This window comes from Gymnoscopelus braueri (genome assembly GCF_963280865.1).
Source record: "Gymnoscopelus braueri genome assembly, chromosome: 13".
In the NCBI taxonomy this organism is placed as follows: Eukaryota; Metazoa; Chordata; class Actinopteri; order Myctophiformes; family Myctophidae; genus Gymnoscopelus; species Gymnoscopelus braueri.
In genome coordinates this window covers 45,170,851-45,184,521 of record NC_137615.1, presented here as the reverse complement: position 1 = coordinate 45,184,521, position 13,671 = coordinate 45,170,851, and the positions used below count along the sequence as shown (strand labels likewise).

Here is a 13,671-nt window from a genome sequence, read left to right as displayed (position 1 = left end):
CAGCACAACAACAGTAGCAGTACAGGTATGCTTAATAACTCACAGTTACTGTAATTCAGTATTCGGTTGTCAGTCCGTGGCTCCCTAGTAGAGGCGGAGGATGATTCACTCAACGTCTATACTCTTTGGAAACCGGAACACAACTAACTAGAGCAGGCGGGCTGAACCAATATCAACAGAACCTCTGGTGCCCGAGAGCCAATACGAACACATTTTACTCAGCAACACATGTTGGGGATAGGCTGGCAATTGTTCCCGCGTTACACTAAACAAACTATACTATAACTGGTCAAACATTGGCCAAATTGTCAAATAATATAAGAAAGAGGGAAGATAGCTGATAGCTACAAGCAATTTAATATCTGGAATCTAGAGTTGCAATACCAACCCTTGACAGCCCATTCATCCAAACAGAAAAGTCCTATCTGATTCAAATGGACCTTTACGAGTAATGCAACTCTACACTATACAAATGGAACCATGAACCACGGTTGACAACTACTGTCACTGACTCAAATGCATCACAACCATCATTTAAAGGGAGAACTTGCTAAACTTACTTGCAGGTCGTTGTTCGCCATCCTGAGCCGTGAGAACCAAATACTTTCGGTCTGTTTGGGTTCGATGTGATGTCTGTCTGTCTGTCTGTCTGTCTGTCTGTCTGTCTGTCGCACTAGACCATCAATGGTCCTTAATTGTTCCGTGGATCTTGACGTCCGTACAAACGTCCAAAATGACGGGGAGATAAACGTCCTTTTTTGTTAAGGATTTAAAACCGTGAACCATCCGTAGACCTCCTGGTTAAAGAAGACGCGATTGAACGTGATGGTGGCGGCGGTGGTGGTGACACGATCGGCGACATCCTGGCGTTTCAAGAAGTCACAAACTGGGGACTGATGTGTTGTTGTGAGGTCGGTGTCGCCGGGTGGTCGCTGTGTATGATAGAATCCCCCCCCCGGAGCAGGATGTCAACTCGTGGATACTGTTGTGCTGCTGCTCGCCCGCCGCCGCCGCATCTTGTGTTGAACTTCCACTAGAAAGTACTAGTGTACACTCAACCTCGAATCCCACGGGGATCACAGCGCCGTGGGAGGAAAAACGACGCCGTGACACAGACGGACAGAATGCGGAAAGCTGATAGCCCTGTCTGTGTGTGTGTGTGTGTGTGTGTGTGTGTGTGTGTGTGTGTGTGTGTGGTGGTGATGGTGATGCATGCTGCCTGCCTGCTAGCCCCGTCTGGAACCTCTCCCTCCGCTGTATAGCTCCGAAGTGAGGTCCCGCTGCGTAGGTAACCGGCAGAGTGCGACACCAACGAACGGTGAGCCAATATTGTTTTTCCGCACATCGTATCCAAAAAGTAAAGGTATTTCCCCCTACTCTCAGATGTTTGACATTTTAGCGGTTAAGAATGTTTTACCGACGCGTTGAAACAAGCGTTTAAATCGCTTTTTTAAGTCAGCCTGTGCCATGTTTTCCCGATGCAACCTTAGCGGGAGCAGTACTGCGCATGCGGACGGGGGTTGACTGGCCACAGGCTGACTAAAAAAAGCGATTTAAAGGCTTGTTTCAACCCGTAGGTAAAATGTTCTTTACCGCTAAAATGTCAAACATCTGAGAGCAGGGGGGACGACCTTTACTTTTTGGATACGATGTGCGAAAAAGCGTAAGAACTAACGATATTGGCCACCGTTCGCTGGTGTCGCACTCTAACAGCACCCTACGCAGCGGGACCTCATCTCGGAGCTGAACAGCGGAGGGAGAGGTTTCCATTGGAGCTACCTGCCCGCCTGCCTGGAGGCTGAGCTGGGCTGTGCGTCGACCCATGGCGCCCTCTGCCTCTGGGTCATTCTCATTACTATAGAGAACCTGTTGATTTATTTTCATCTGATCGCAGTGGTGGGAAAGGTAGCCTATTCACATTTATTTTACTTAAAGGAAGGGTAAGTGATATTTTATATAAGTTTTGTAATAATAATAATTATAATAATAATAATAATAATAATAAACTTTATTTATATAGCACCTTTCATGACATAAATGCAGCTCAAAGTGCTTTACAGAAAAATAAAGAAAAAATAAAAACAAAACACAGCAAAAACAAAAACATTAGAGCAATGGCAACAATAGAGCTATGGCAGAAAAAACAATGGCAAGAAATAATGGCTACAAATAAGAGGCAGTGGGTCAAGCAAAACAAGTAAAACAATAGAGCAATGGCAAAGTACTAAAATTAAAAGGTTAAAGCATTATATTCTCATAGTAATCATTGCTATACAGTGTTTGTTCAGTATCAGGGGTCTCCCCATCTCTCCAGCTCTTTAATAAACAGAAAATTCATTTTCAGGTAGGTGACAACATTTCAGCCAATCAGGAGAGAGTACCCATTTATCGGCTTAATTATTTTGTGTTCCAGTTCCAATTTGTTCAGCTCATTTATTTTTGTCATCACTTCCAATTTCACGTGCTTAATCTGTATCATGACTGAGTTCTCTATCCTGATTGGATACAATTGGTATCCTGACCTGAAAGTGCCTTTTCTGTTTTATAATTAATTAATAATTACTGAACAAACACTCTATAGCAATGAGTACTATCAGAATATAGAGCTAATTAACACTTATTTTGACCAAAGAAAATCACTTACCCTACCTTTTAAGTAGAAGTATCGACGCTGCAATGTAGAAATACTCTGTTACAGGTAAAAGTCTGGAATTCAAAATTGACTTGAGTAAAAGTACAAAAGTATTGGTATCAAAATGTACCAAAAGTAGACATTATGCAGAATGTCCCATTTCACGAGTTTGCAAATGTATAAAATGTATTACAAATATTTTGAAAATAGCAGATCTACAAGCCGCAATGCTTCGCATCGCCACGCATTGTGAGCTTGTAGATCGGCTATTTTCAAATGGCCGAAATGTATGTAGGCTTGAAGTGGTTAATGTATGTTTTGTAATAATAATCAAAATCTACAAAGTAACTAAAGTTTTCAAATAATTGTAGTGGAGTAAAAGTACAATATTTGCCTCTGAGATGTAATGGAGTAGAAATAAAAGTACAAGAAATTGGAAATACTCGAGTAAAGTAAAACAAATACCTCAAAAATGTACATAGTTACTTTACACCATTGAGTTCCAATTTCACCAGTGGTGAAATTAGTATTTAAAGGTATAAGTGATGTTTTATTTTGGTTAAAATAAAAAGTATGTTATTAAAAGTTAAAGTTCTATCTTGTGCTAGTAATCACTGTAGAGTGTGTGTTCAGTAACAAGGGTCTCCCTGTCTCATACAGTGTCAGGACTGGAGAGTCTCTCCATCTTTTTTTAATGAACAAAAAATACATTTTCTGGTTCGTTGCCGGTCCCGGTACTAAAGTATAATTCACGCAGGACCCGAATTATACTGGACCGTTACCAAATTAATTTCATCAAATCAGGAGAGGGAATTAATTTATCAGCTTCAAATTTACATTGTTCCAGTTCCAATTGTGCCTGCTCATTTCTTTGTCATTACCCCACAGTAATTGTAGTGGGGTAAAAAGTACAATATTTACTTCTGAGATGTAGGCCTAGTGAGTGAGGTATAAAAGTAAAAAATAAATAAATGACTAAATGGAATTAGTTGCTTTCCACCATTTCACAAGAAGACAAATGCTTGTATTTTTTAAGCAGTCATATCCAAAGTGGCAATCAATTATTTCAAATATATTTTGGTTGCAATTTGTGTTTTTTTAAACATAAAATGAAATATAGACTGTAATAGTCCTATAGCTATTTTGCTTTTGCATGGGATGTATTTAAAAGGGAAATATGTTTGTGTTTTTGTCACCTTGCCAGGAATGTGGTGAAGGTTATGACTTTAAATACTTAATTCATTACACTTTCAAAACATTCTAAAATAAGGCTAGCGTTGATATTTTGTGCCCTCTTTCTGAAATGACTCACGTGTGTGTGTGTGTGTGTGTGTGTGTGTGTGTGTGTGTGTGTGTGTGTGTGTGTGTGTGTGTGTGTGTGTGTGTGTGTGTGTGTGTGTGTGTGTGTGTGTGTGTGTGTGTGTGTGTGTGTGTGTGTGTGCTAAAATGTCATACTGTATCATGTCATAAAATATAGATTCATTTGATTCAGCTTAAATCACACGAGATGCGTGGTCGACTTATGTTTGAATTGAACATAACTCCTTTGCATAGTGTTTTTTTTTTTTACAGATCTATAATTTCATTACGATTCAGAACAAACTAAATCAGCCATGTTGCAGAATAATTGTGTTGAGTGACAGGATAAATCAAAAGTTAATATATGAAATGGTTCAATGAAACCATTTGAGAAATACCAGATGACTAATTAGAACCAGTTTTATAATAGAGACCATAAAATACATGCTAGTCTTCCTTTATGCTCTCAACAGTATGACGCACTACAAAAAACACTACATGTTGAAAATGATTGTAATTCAATATGTAAGATTAGTTTTTCCCAAATAACTACACACCGGTTTTAGTCAAAGATGTCATGTCAACACACCCTGCCATAAGACTAGACTACAGTTACACATGCAGTTATGAATCATGAGCTCCACTATTTCACTATAAAAACAACCATGACTTCAGATAATCTTTCTATAGTCAAACTTTAATTATGAATGCAGTCACATTACACATCAGAAACACTGTCTCTTGTATCATTAAGTGACTAAACTAAAAACAGTTAACAGAACAGTTCAGTGAGCATGAAGAACAGTTCAAAACTGTATACTTACAACTCACTGTTGTTTTGACATTTTCCCTTTACTATTACTACTATTATACTATGTGAATTAACCTCTTATGCCCTATTTAGTAAGAAAACGAGCCGATCTGCAAGCCGGCTAATGAAATATTTGTTTAATTAATGTTATTGTTATTATTGCCCAATGTTTAGGAAACACTGGTCGACCTATCAGTCCTTCTGTAAGATATTTGTTCATATGAAGACACTTTACCAAGTTCTACAAAGCTTTTTTTTCCTTTTCTTTGCATTCAGTTTTAACAACTAAAGCTGGCAGATTGTTGTCAGTCTCTAGTGGACTGAAGCATATACAAACTGACATGTGAGTCTAGTTTTGCCCAACCCCAAATCACATCTTTGTTGCTATATTTTTCATAACTTCAAACCCAAATGATTCATGTTACCTATCCGCTTGGTGCCTTGTGGCACATAAGGCCTTCACAGAGCGCTTACACTTTTCTCTCAGCTGCTGCAGATTAATGATTAATAACCATCACTAACTACGTAATCTACCTTATTGTAATCATCACATTAGTGTTAGTATTATTATCAGTGGCGGAAGAAGTGCTCACATTTGTTTTTGTTTTGTTTTCTTGATTATAAAAGTAGCAATAACAAAGTGTAAAAAATATTGTTGCAAGTAAAAGTTGCAAAAGTCACAAAAACCTCACAAATGTACAAAAGTATTGGCATTTACATTAAAGTAGCAAAAGATAAATACTATGCTGAATTCAGAACCATATGTCATTCTATTGGATTATAGCTATTAATCATTAACCATTTAAGCCCTATTTGATGCTCAGGCTATTCACAAATAGCAGTTCTACAAGCATCATGACACGTTTTTCCAGCTTGTAGATCTGCTATTTTTGAAAAACAATTAAAATATCTGTATTTAATGATTTGATTCATTACTAATCTAAATCTGCTAAGTAACTAGTACATGTCAAATACATGTAGTAAAACGTACAACATTTGATTCTGCATTTCAAGCTTGTAGATCTGCTACTTTTGATGCTTTTGTGTGACGCTGTAGTATGATCAAGTAGGACATTAATTTATGAAACACCACAAAAAGTTAAGATATGGAGATAAGAGGTTTCTGCCCGACAGCAACGATAAGTATAATAAAGTATAAAGAAATGGAAATACTAAAATGTTACTTATTATTGATCATAGACAATTGATAATAGACAATAGTCAATCATTACCTAAACAATAGATCCATACATCACATGAAGTGAGGTCATTTTTAAAGTGTGGCTTTAAAAAAATAACGTTAATTTTGAATGTTCTTGACCACAACAGAATCACACATATATCCTCCTCATCCTCATCCTCATCCTCATCCTCCTCATAAAAATGAGAATGAGAATGATGATGATGAGGATATATCGTCATCATCATCATCATCCTCATCATCATCATCATCATCATCATCCTCCTCCTCATCCTCATAATCATCATCATCATCATCATCATCATCATCATGTCTGTCATCCACAGTTACACTGATCTTCCCTGGTAACATCTTCAGAGGGAGAATATCAGCAGTGTTAATGAATGGAAAGACTGCGTCAGTGAAAGTGTGTGTGAAGGTGTGTATGTGTGTGTCAGTATCAGGATCAGAGAATGACAGCTTTCCTTCATCCCAGTCCAGTTGGACTCTGATCCTCTGAGGATTCTGCTTCAATGAGAGAACAGTGGATGACCCTGCTGGTCTGGAGTAAGTATGCTGTGTATTTACCTTCATGTAACCTTATTCTGATTTGACCCCCTTCGTCTCCCTTCCTCTGGTAAGACTCTGTTAACACACCCAGTCGCCAGGATGTATTGTCTCCAACCTCAACATCCCAGCTGTGAGTCCCTGAGTTAAAGCCCTCATAACCCAGGACGCGGGGCCAGTGGTCAAACCGCTCTAGTTTGTCACGTCTCACACTGGTCAGATCATCAGACAGGGTGTATACTGGATGGGCAGTGTTGGGGTCCAGGATCACAGGAGTGTAGGAGACAATGTCCTTCATTTTGTTCCAGACTCTGAAGGTCAGGTTGTTCAGGTGTTTGGCCTTGTCTATCAGTGCTACTGAGACCGGCTGTGGGTCCTGCAGTGTGAACTGGACTCTTTCCTTTGTGGTCTTGTAGTTCTGCAGGAATGAGATGTGTTCAGCTCTCAGCTCCTCCTCTACGGCTCTGACTGTATCTGAAAGGGTTGATATCTCTCTGTTCAGACCCTCAATCTTCTCCTTCATCGCCTGACTCTTCTGCTGCTCTTCATCCCTCAGTGCAGTGATGCTGGCCTCCTCTTCCTCATGTAGAAACTGATGAAGCTTCTTAAAGTGTTCCTTAATCTTCCTCTTTGTGTGCCGGGTCTGGACCTTAATGTGTTTTGCTGTTTGATCATAGTTTCTTTTAACTTTATTGAATACCTTCAGTTTCTCCTGTAAAGGCTTCAGTGATTTCTGGACGTCCTTCTTGTGATCCAGAGCAGCTTCATCGATGGGTCTGAAACTGTGGTGTGTGTGTTTTTTAGAATCTCGACACACAACACACACTGGCTGTTCACATTCCAGGCAGAACAGTTTGAGTTTCTCAGCATGCAGACTGCAGCGATCCTCAGACTCTCTCTTACGTTTTGAAGCTCTCTGTCTCTCCTGTATGAAGGCCTCACACAGGTTCTTCAGAGCCAGGTTACGGGGTGGATGACCTGTTAAAAATATTTGCATTTCCTTACAAACTGGACATCGCTTCATTCTCTTTCCTCTCCACCATTTCTGCACACAGTCATTACAGAAGCTGTGGCTACAAGACAGGACAACAGGATCTTTAAAGATGTCACAGGACAGGAATAATCCTCTTCTGGAAGAGAGGACGTGGAAGCCATTTAGTCTCCGAATTAAACTACAAACACTTTGCTCAATACAGGAAATCAGTCAGTCGTAGTAACTCTCCCTCCTCTAGAATGTTCCCTGAAATTTACTTCCAATTTGAATCGTGGTTGTTGTTCAAGTCCATTTAGCTGACAGAGAAAGACAGTCTGTCCTCCCTCACTGGAAGTTGTTTGATCCAAAGGTGAATCTTATTGTCCGTCTCACCGTATTTGTGTCGATTGTGTTGTCAGTGAGGAAAGTAAGATTAACAATGTCTCCGTTTCCTGATTAATGTCATATGATTCTGGCAAGGGGCAGGGCCCGACAAGACCATAAATTGTTCCAATATTTGCTTCTCTATTGTTTCCAAGTGGACTTTGACTGCTCAATGTGCTTTGCGTACGTGTTTCATTCACCCTTTCACACACCGACGGTCAGTGGTGGAAGAAGTACTGAGAACATTGATTTAATGGCAGTACAATCAAAAAAGTTTCCATTGTACTCAATTCATCAGCAAGATACAATACATGATCATACATTCAGGCACAGTGGATGAAAGCAAGTTATTATTTTGTGGAACCCTGGACGGGAAACAGTGGGGTTCAAGGTAATGTCTACACACAGTCAGCTTTTCTCAGGACCTTGAGAGACATCGCCCCATCAGGAAGCCAGGAAAGTGAGACAGCCATCTGACACATCTTAAATACAGCTTGGAAGTTGACAAAGAAAGGACGTGTGAAGGACTTGATATTTCATTTTGATGTGTAGTGTTGGTGGACATCAGTGGGAAACACAATATGTCAAAACTTTTAGGTAAAAAGTCAAGGCAAACCCTCTATAAAACAGTGTAAAAGACACCATAAACATGTGATTTGTGTTGACGGGTCTATGAGAAAGATACCTTGATCACTTTAAATAAAGATCTGATCCAATGATCGGCGTGATAGTTGATAAGTGAAATGTATGCATCCACGAGTATAAGCTTTAACACAAGTGATCTCATACAGGGAGATTATGACCTTTGTCCCATGAGCTAATCATTAAACCAAGTTTGATCATACCACTATACACACAATAAACTCATTTCATTTCTCCTCCCTCACCCACGCCCCCCCGACAGCATCCATGGGCTTCTGGGGGCATCCAGTCTCTCACCCCCTCTCCAGAAAAGTTTTTTAAATACTCAAAAAATCTGAACTAACCCTATAAGTGGCATGACTCAGTTTATTTTTCTGGCGCGCCGAGAGGCAGCTGTTCCAGAGGTCACAGTTCCGGAGTCACGCCACTTAAACCCGGGATCCATAGCCGCGGGAAGATGTTTTAGGGTACAGGTGCTGTATGCGCGCGCGAATATTTGTGAGTTATTTTCCATTGTTTTAAACCTTTTTTGGGGGATTCGGTTCCAGAACACATATTGCACTAAACCCCCCCCAAATTAACGACCAACATCAAACAAAAATGTTTTTAATGATTTTATTTATTTATTATTATTATTACATACATACATTATTTCAGCACCCTACTTCCCGCGGTACTGCCGGGATCTGTTTTTGTGGCGCGCCGAGGCGGGGCGAGAGGCCGCCGTTCCGGGGGCCGCAGTTCCGGAGTCAGTTCCGGGCGGGCCGACACCGAGGCGAGAGGCCGCCGTGCCGGTGGCGGGCCTGAGGAGAAGAGGCAAGGAGAGAACAAACCATGAGCCATGACAGCATTTGGAGAGCAGTAGGATTAACCCATTAAGACTTGAGGCCGATTCTACAAATGCCTTTGAAATCAGTAGCTCAGATCTGCTATTTTTGAATAGCCAAAGTATAAAATATGGTTAAAGTGGTTAACATGATTGTGACGCTAGATTAACCAATTTAGCTGCCCCCATTGTTAGGAGTATAGAGCTAGGCAGAAATGTCTATTTCACTAAAAAGTTAAAAAGTGAGGCAATTATGGCTACCGATAAAACGAAAGAAATCTAAAATTACACAGATTAGTTCCCGGATTGAATGGGTTAAAATCTCCCCACACGTTGCCGTCTCTGAACTGCCGTCGTACCCTACTGACTCACCTGCCAGCGAGGAGCCCCAGACTAACGATACGTTGACAAACGTTGGGCCTGCTGGTACTCAACCTGGTACTGTTTTGATTGAATTTTTTATTAGGCAAAAGAATGTAAAACAACAGTTACATTTATAATACTTTTGTCTAAAAGGTCCGACCAAAAAAGTCCTTGCGGACTTGTTTCCGTTGGGGTTCTTGCATTAATTTCACAGACATATATAGTAGCAACCAAACAGTTCAAATCAACATAAAAAAAATCACACCCTGTGTGAAGTGGGCGGTGTATTCCTAGCTAGAGTCGATCAATCATATACAAAGTAAAAATAAATACATTTATTGAAACACTCTTTATGATGGACAAAACCATAACTTGAAAAAAACCAATTTATGGTTTTTTTCAAGTTATGGTTGCTTATATAGGGCTATGCACATGTGTCATGTGACACTGGCCAATCAGTCCTGAATAGATTGTGATTGGCCAATCACAGCGCAGGATAATTGTACAAATTTCCTGGGCCCAGATCACAGCGCAGGAAAATGTACATTTTTCCAAATCTCACTTATAGGGGCGGTTTCACCGCCCAAAAACTGAGAAAAAATACCACTATGTACAAAAAAAGCATCATGAAAAATAAAAAAATATATATAAAAAAAAGGGGGGGGGGGAGGGGTTCATCTGTCTACAGGGAAACTGGTACTACCTCCTCTTATGGCCTCCAGAAAGATGAGTTTTTAGGGCTGTTTTGAATGAGCCCAACGAACTGCATTTTTTGAGGGATGGGGTTAGGCTATTCCATACCTTGGTGGCCGTGCTGTAGAAGGAGAATTTGCCTGTCAAACAGTCCTCGTTAGTATAGTGGTCAGTATCCCCGCCTGGTCACGTTTAACAAACGTTGGGCCTGCTGGTACTCAACCTGACACACACGTGCCGATGATCTGCAGGAGAGACAAGAGCAGGGAGTCAAGCAAAACACAAAGCCGTGCAGCCGCCACCGATCTACAAGCTCACAATGCGTTGCATTGTAGATCTGCTATTTTCAAAAGATTTGTATACATTATGAACTTGTGAAATTGGACATTCTGCACAATGAGTACTTTTACTTTTGGTACTTAAGTATATTTTGATATATGCCAATACTATTATACTTTTACTCAAGTAAATTTTGATTACCGGACTTTTACTTGTAACATTGCAGTATTGATACTTTTACCTAAGTAAAAGATGCGCGTACTTTTTCCACCACTGGTAATTTGTGAAACAGTGTGAAGGGAGTCCTCTACAGACAATATTGCTGTATTTTTTCCTAAACCACAGTTTCCCAAACAGTGGGTAGGGACCAGTGGTGCAGTGCTCATTGCACGCGGTACCACGGCGTCCTCGCCAGTCTTTTGAGCGGGGGACTAACTCACATGCAACACATCTACCTCACGTATATCGATCAAGAACAACCATTGACACCCTCTTACCAAAGCTGTCACCAGCGGGAATTAAAATTATTCACACATTATTCACCACTACAACACTGGTCAGGACCCATGTTATGGGGTCATGAGAAATAGCAGTTTGTTTTTGTTCACTACAATTAAAAAAACAAAATCAATGTGTAAATAAATCTAACATTTTCGGAAATTAAAAAGAAAATTCCAATGACTGAAATCAGTCGCCACTACTGATTTCAGTCATTGGAATTTTCTTTTTGACAACGTTGATCCATGAGACAACAGGGAATTTAGCAGAACGTCAGTCAAATCACAGAACAAGACAGCAGCAGCATATACAGCAGACGTGGCTATGCAGGATCAGATAAAAGCACACACACGATTTCATCTGACCGGAGTGGTGGAAAAAGTACTCACATTTTTTACTCAAGTAAAAGTAGCGATACTGCAATGTCGCGATACTCTGTTACAAGTAAAAGTCCGTAATTAAAAATGTACTTAAAAGGCATACAAAAGTAAATACAAAGAGGCAGGCCCAGGTCTCCAGCCTAGCATTCAACAAACAGCACCCGAAGCCGGTGCAATCAGCTTGTGTTTGGTAGATGACAGGGCATTTAAATAGTCACACTCATTGCCAATGAGGAAGTGGGCAGTGCAAGCTGTCTCTACAGTGGCCTCTGAGGCTCAACTCCAACCGGCCACATAAAGTTTCCAAATAATTGTAGTGGAGTAAAAGTACAATATTTGCCTCTGAGATGTAATGGAGTAGTACAGAAAATTGGAAACACTCCAGTAAAGTAAGTACAGTAGGCTACTTGACTACTTGTACTTAGTTACTTTACACCATTGCCTTTGAGTTCCAATTTCTCCAGTGGTGAAATTACTACTTAAAGGTATACGCCAAGTGATGTTATTAAAAGTTAAAGCTCTATATTGTCTTGTGCTAGTAATCACTGCTATAGAGTGTGTGTTCAGTAACAGTAACAGGGGTCTCCCTGTCTCACACAGTGTCAGGACTGGAAAGTCTCCATATTTTTAATTAACAGTTTACAGTTTACAGGAATTAGTTGCTTTCCACCACTGAATTTCACAAGAAGACAAACGTTTGCCTTTTTTAAGCAGTCATATCCAGAGTGACAATCAATGATTTCAAATATATATTGGTTGCAATTTGTGTGTTTTTTTTTAAACATAAATACGAAATATAGACAGTAATAGTCCTCCTGTAGCTATTTTGCATGGGATGTATTTAAAAGGTAAATATGTTTGTGTTTTTAATCCATGCAGAGAAAGAATGCCAGGATAGATGTGTTTCTTTTTTTGTTTGCTTGCTTGCTTGCATTCTTGCTTGCTTTTTAAGGAGAATGAAACAAGTCACCTTGCCAGGAATGTGGGGAAGGTTATAACTTTAAATATTTAATTCATTACACTTTCAAAACATTCTAAAATAAGGCTAGTGTTGACATTTTGTGCCCTCTTTCTGAAATGACTCACTTAAGTGTGTGTGTGTGTGTGTGTGTGTGTGTGTGTGTGTGTGTGTGTGTGTGTGTGTGTGTGTGTGTGTGTGTGTGTGTGTGTCAGACATGGTGTGTTGCTATATTCCTTTTCTGAGCCAGGCAAACCGACTGCACATTAAAATCCTCAGTTTTCATTTATCCCACAGTATCTCACAGTTAAAGTTAGAGAGAGAGAGAGAGAGATGTGCTCTCACTGTTTGTTCACTGAGACCTATTTGAATTTCTAAGAAAGCCCATGTCACTTGTTCAATATATAATACTGAAGACTTATTCAGGCCATACTATTTCACTTTAACCACCTTCCTAAACCCTATATATATACTTAGTTGACTGGGGTCCCCCTAGGGATCCATCCTTTCCCCCCCGCTCTACATCAAATCTCTTTAGAAGATAACCGACATGTAGATCTGCTATTTTCACACGATGTTAGTGTGTATTTTCAGACATTTAACCACTTAAACGTCAATAGTTAGTAAACTTGACCTATCACTCTGTACTTGGTCTGTAGACGACCCCTGTTTTAGGGTTCATGTGGTTACCGTGTTTAACAATATACGGTAGATGTCCTGCTTATAAGAGCATTCTGTGGAGGACAAATGCAAACTATTATTAAGACGTTGGTGTATTATATTAATCACATCTTGCACTTTGTAAGTCGCTCTGGATAAGAGCGTCTGCTATATAGCAAAATAAATTAAACTTGTGACTGCCTGTTAAGTGTAACCTAATAATATCGTTTACAGTGAGAAATAAGGTCATTGTTTTCTGATTCATGGAGAATGCCAGTATAGTAAAATAAAAACCAAACAGTCTCAAAGGGCTTTGCGTTACTGTTGAATGTTATCCAGACGGAAAAATAAATTAAAATAAAATAAAGTACAATGATAAGAGATGAACTCTATCTGGTGTTGAAATTTCAGTGTTTGAAGTTACCCCTCAATACCTGCTTTAATCCAATCAATCTGGGAAAGCATCTGTGTCACTTTAGATTTATTGGCCATTCAAAGCCAATCTGGCTTTCAAAGCCCATCTGGG

At 39.8% G+C, this 13,671-nt stretch overlaps 1 protein-coding gene across 1 annotated transcript in view; it reads right to left on the bottom strand.

Moving 5' to 3' along the window:
• The window catches only part of LOC308097934 (serine/threonine-protein kinase N2-like), a 102,396-nt gene extending 101,414 nt beyond the window's left edge, over positions 1 to 982 (bottom strand). The window contains exon 1 of the mRNA XM_080446083.1: positions 561 to 982. Coding sequence (XP_080302209.1) covers positions 561 to 581 — 21 coding nt within the window. The 5' untranslated portion in view covers positions 582 to 982. The remainder of the gene's footprint in view (positions 1 to 560) is intronic.
• Between the last annotated feature and the right edge of the window lie 12,689 nt (positions 983 to 13,671).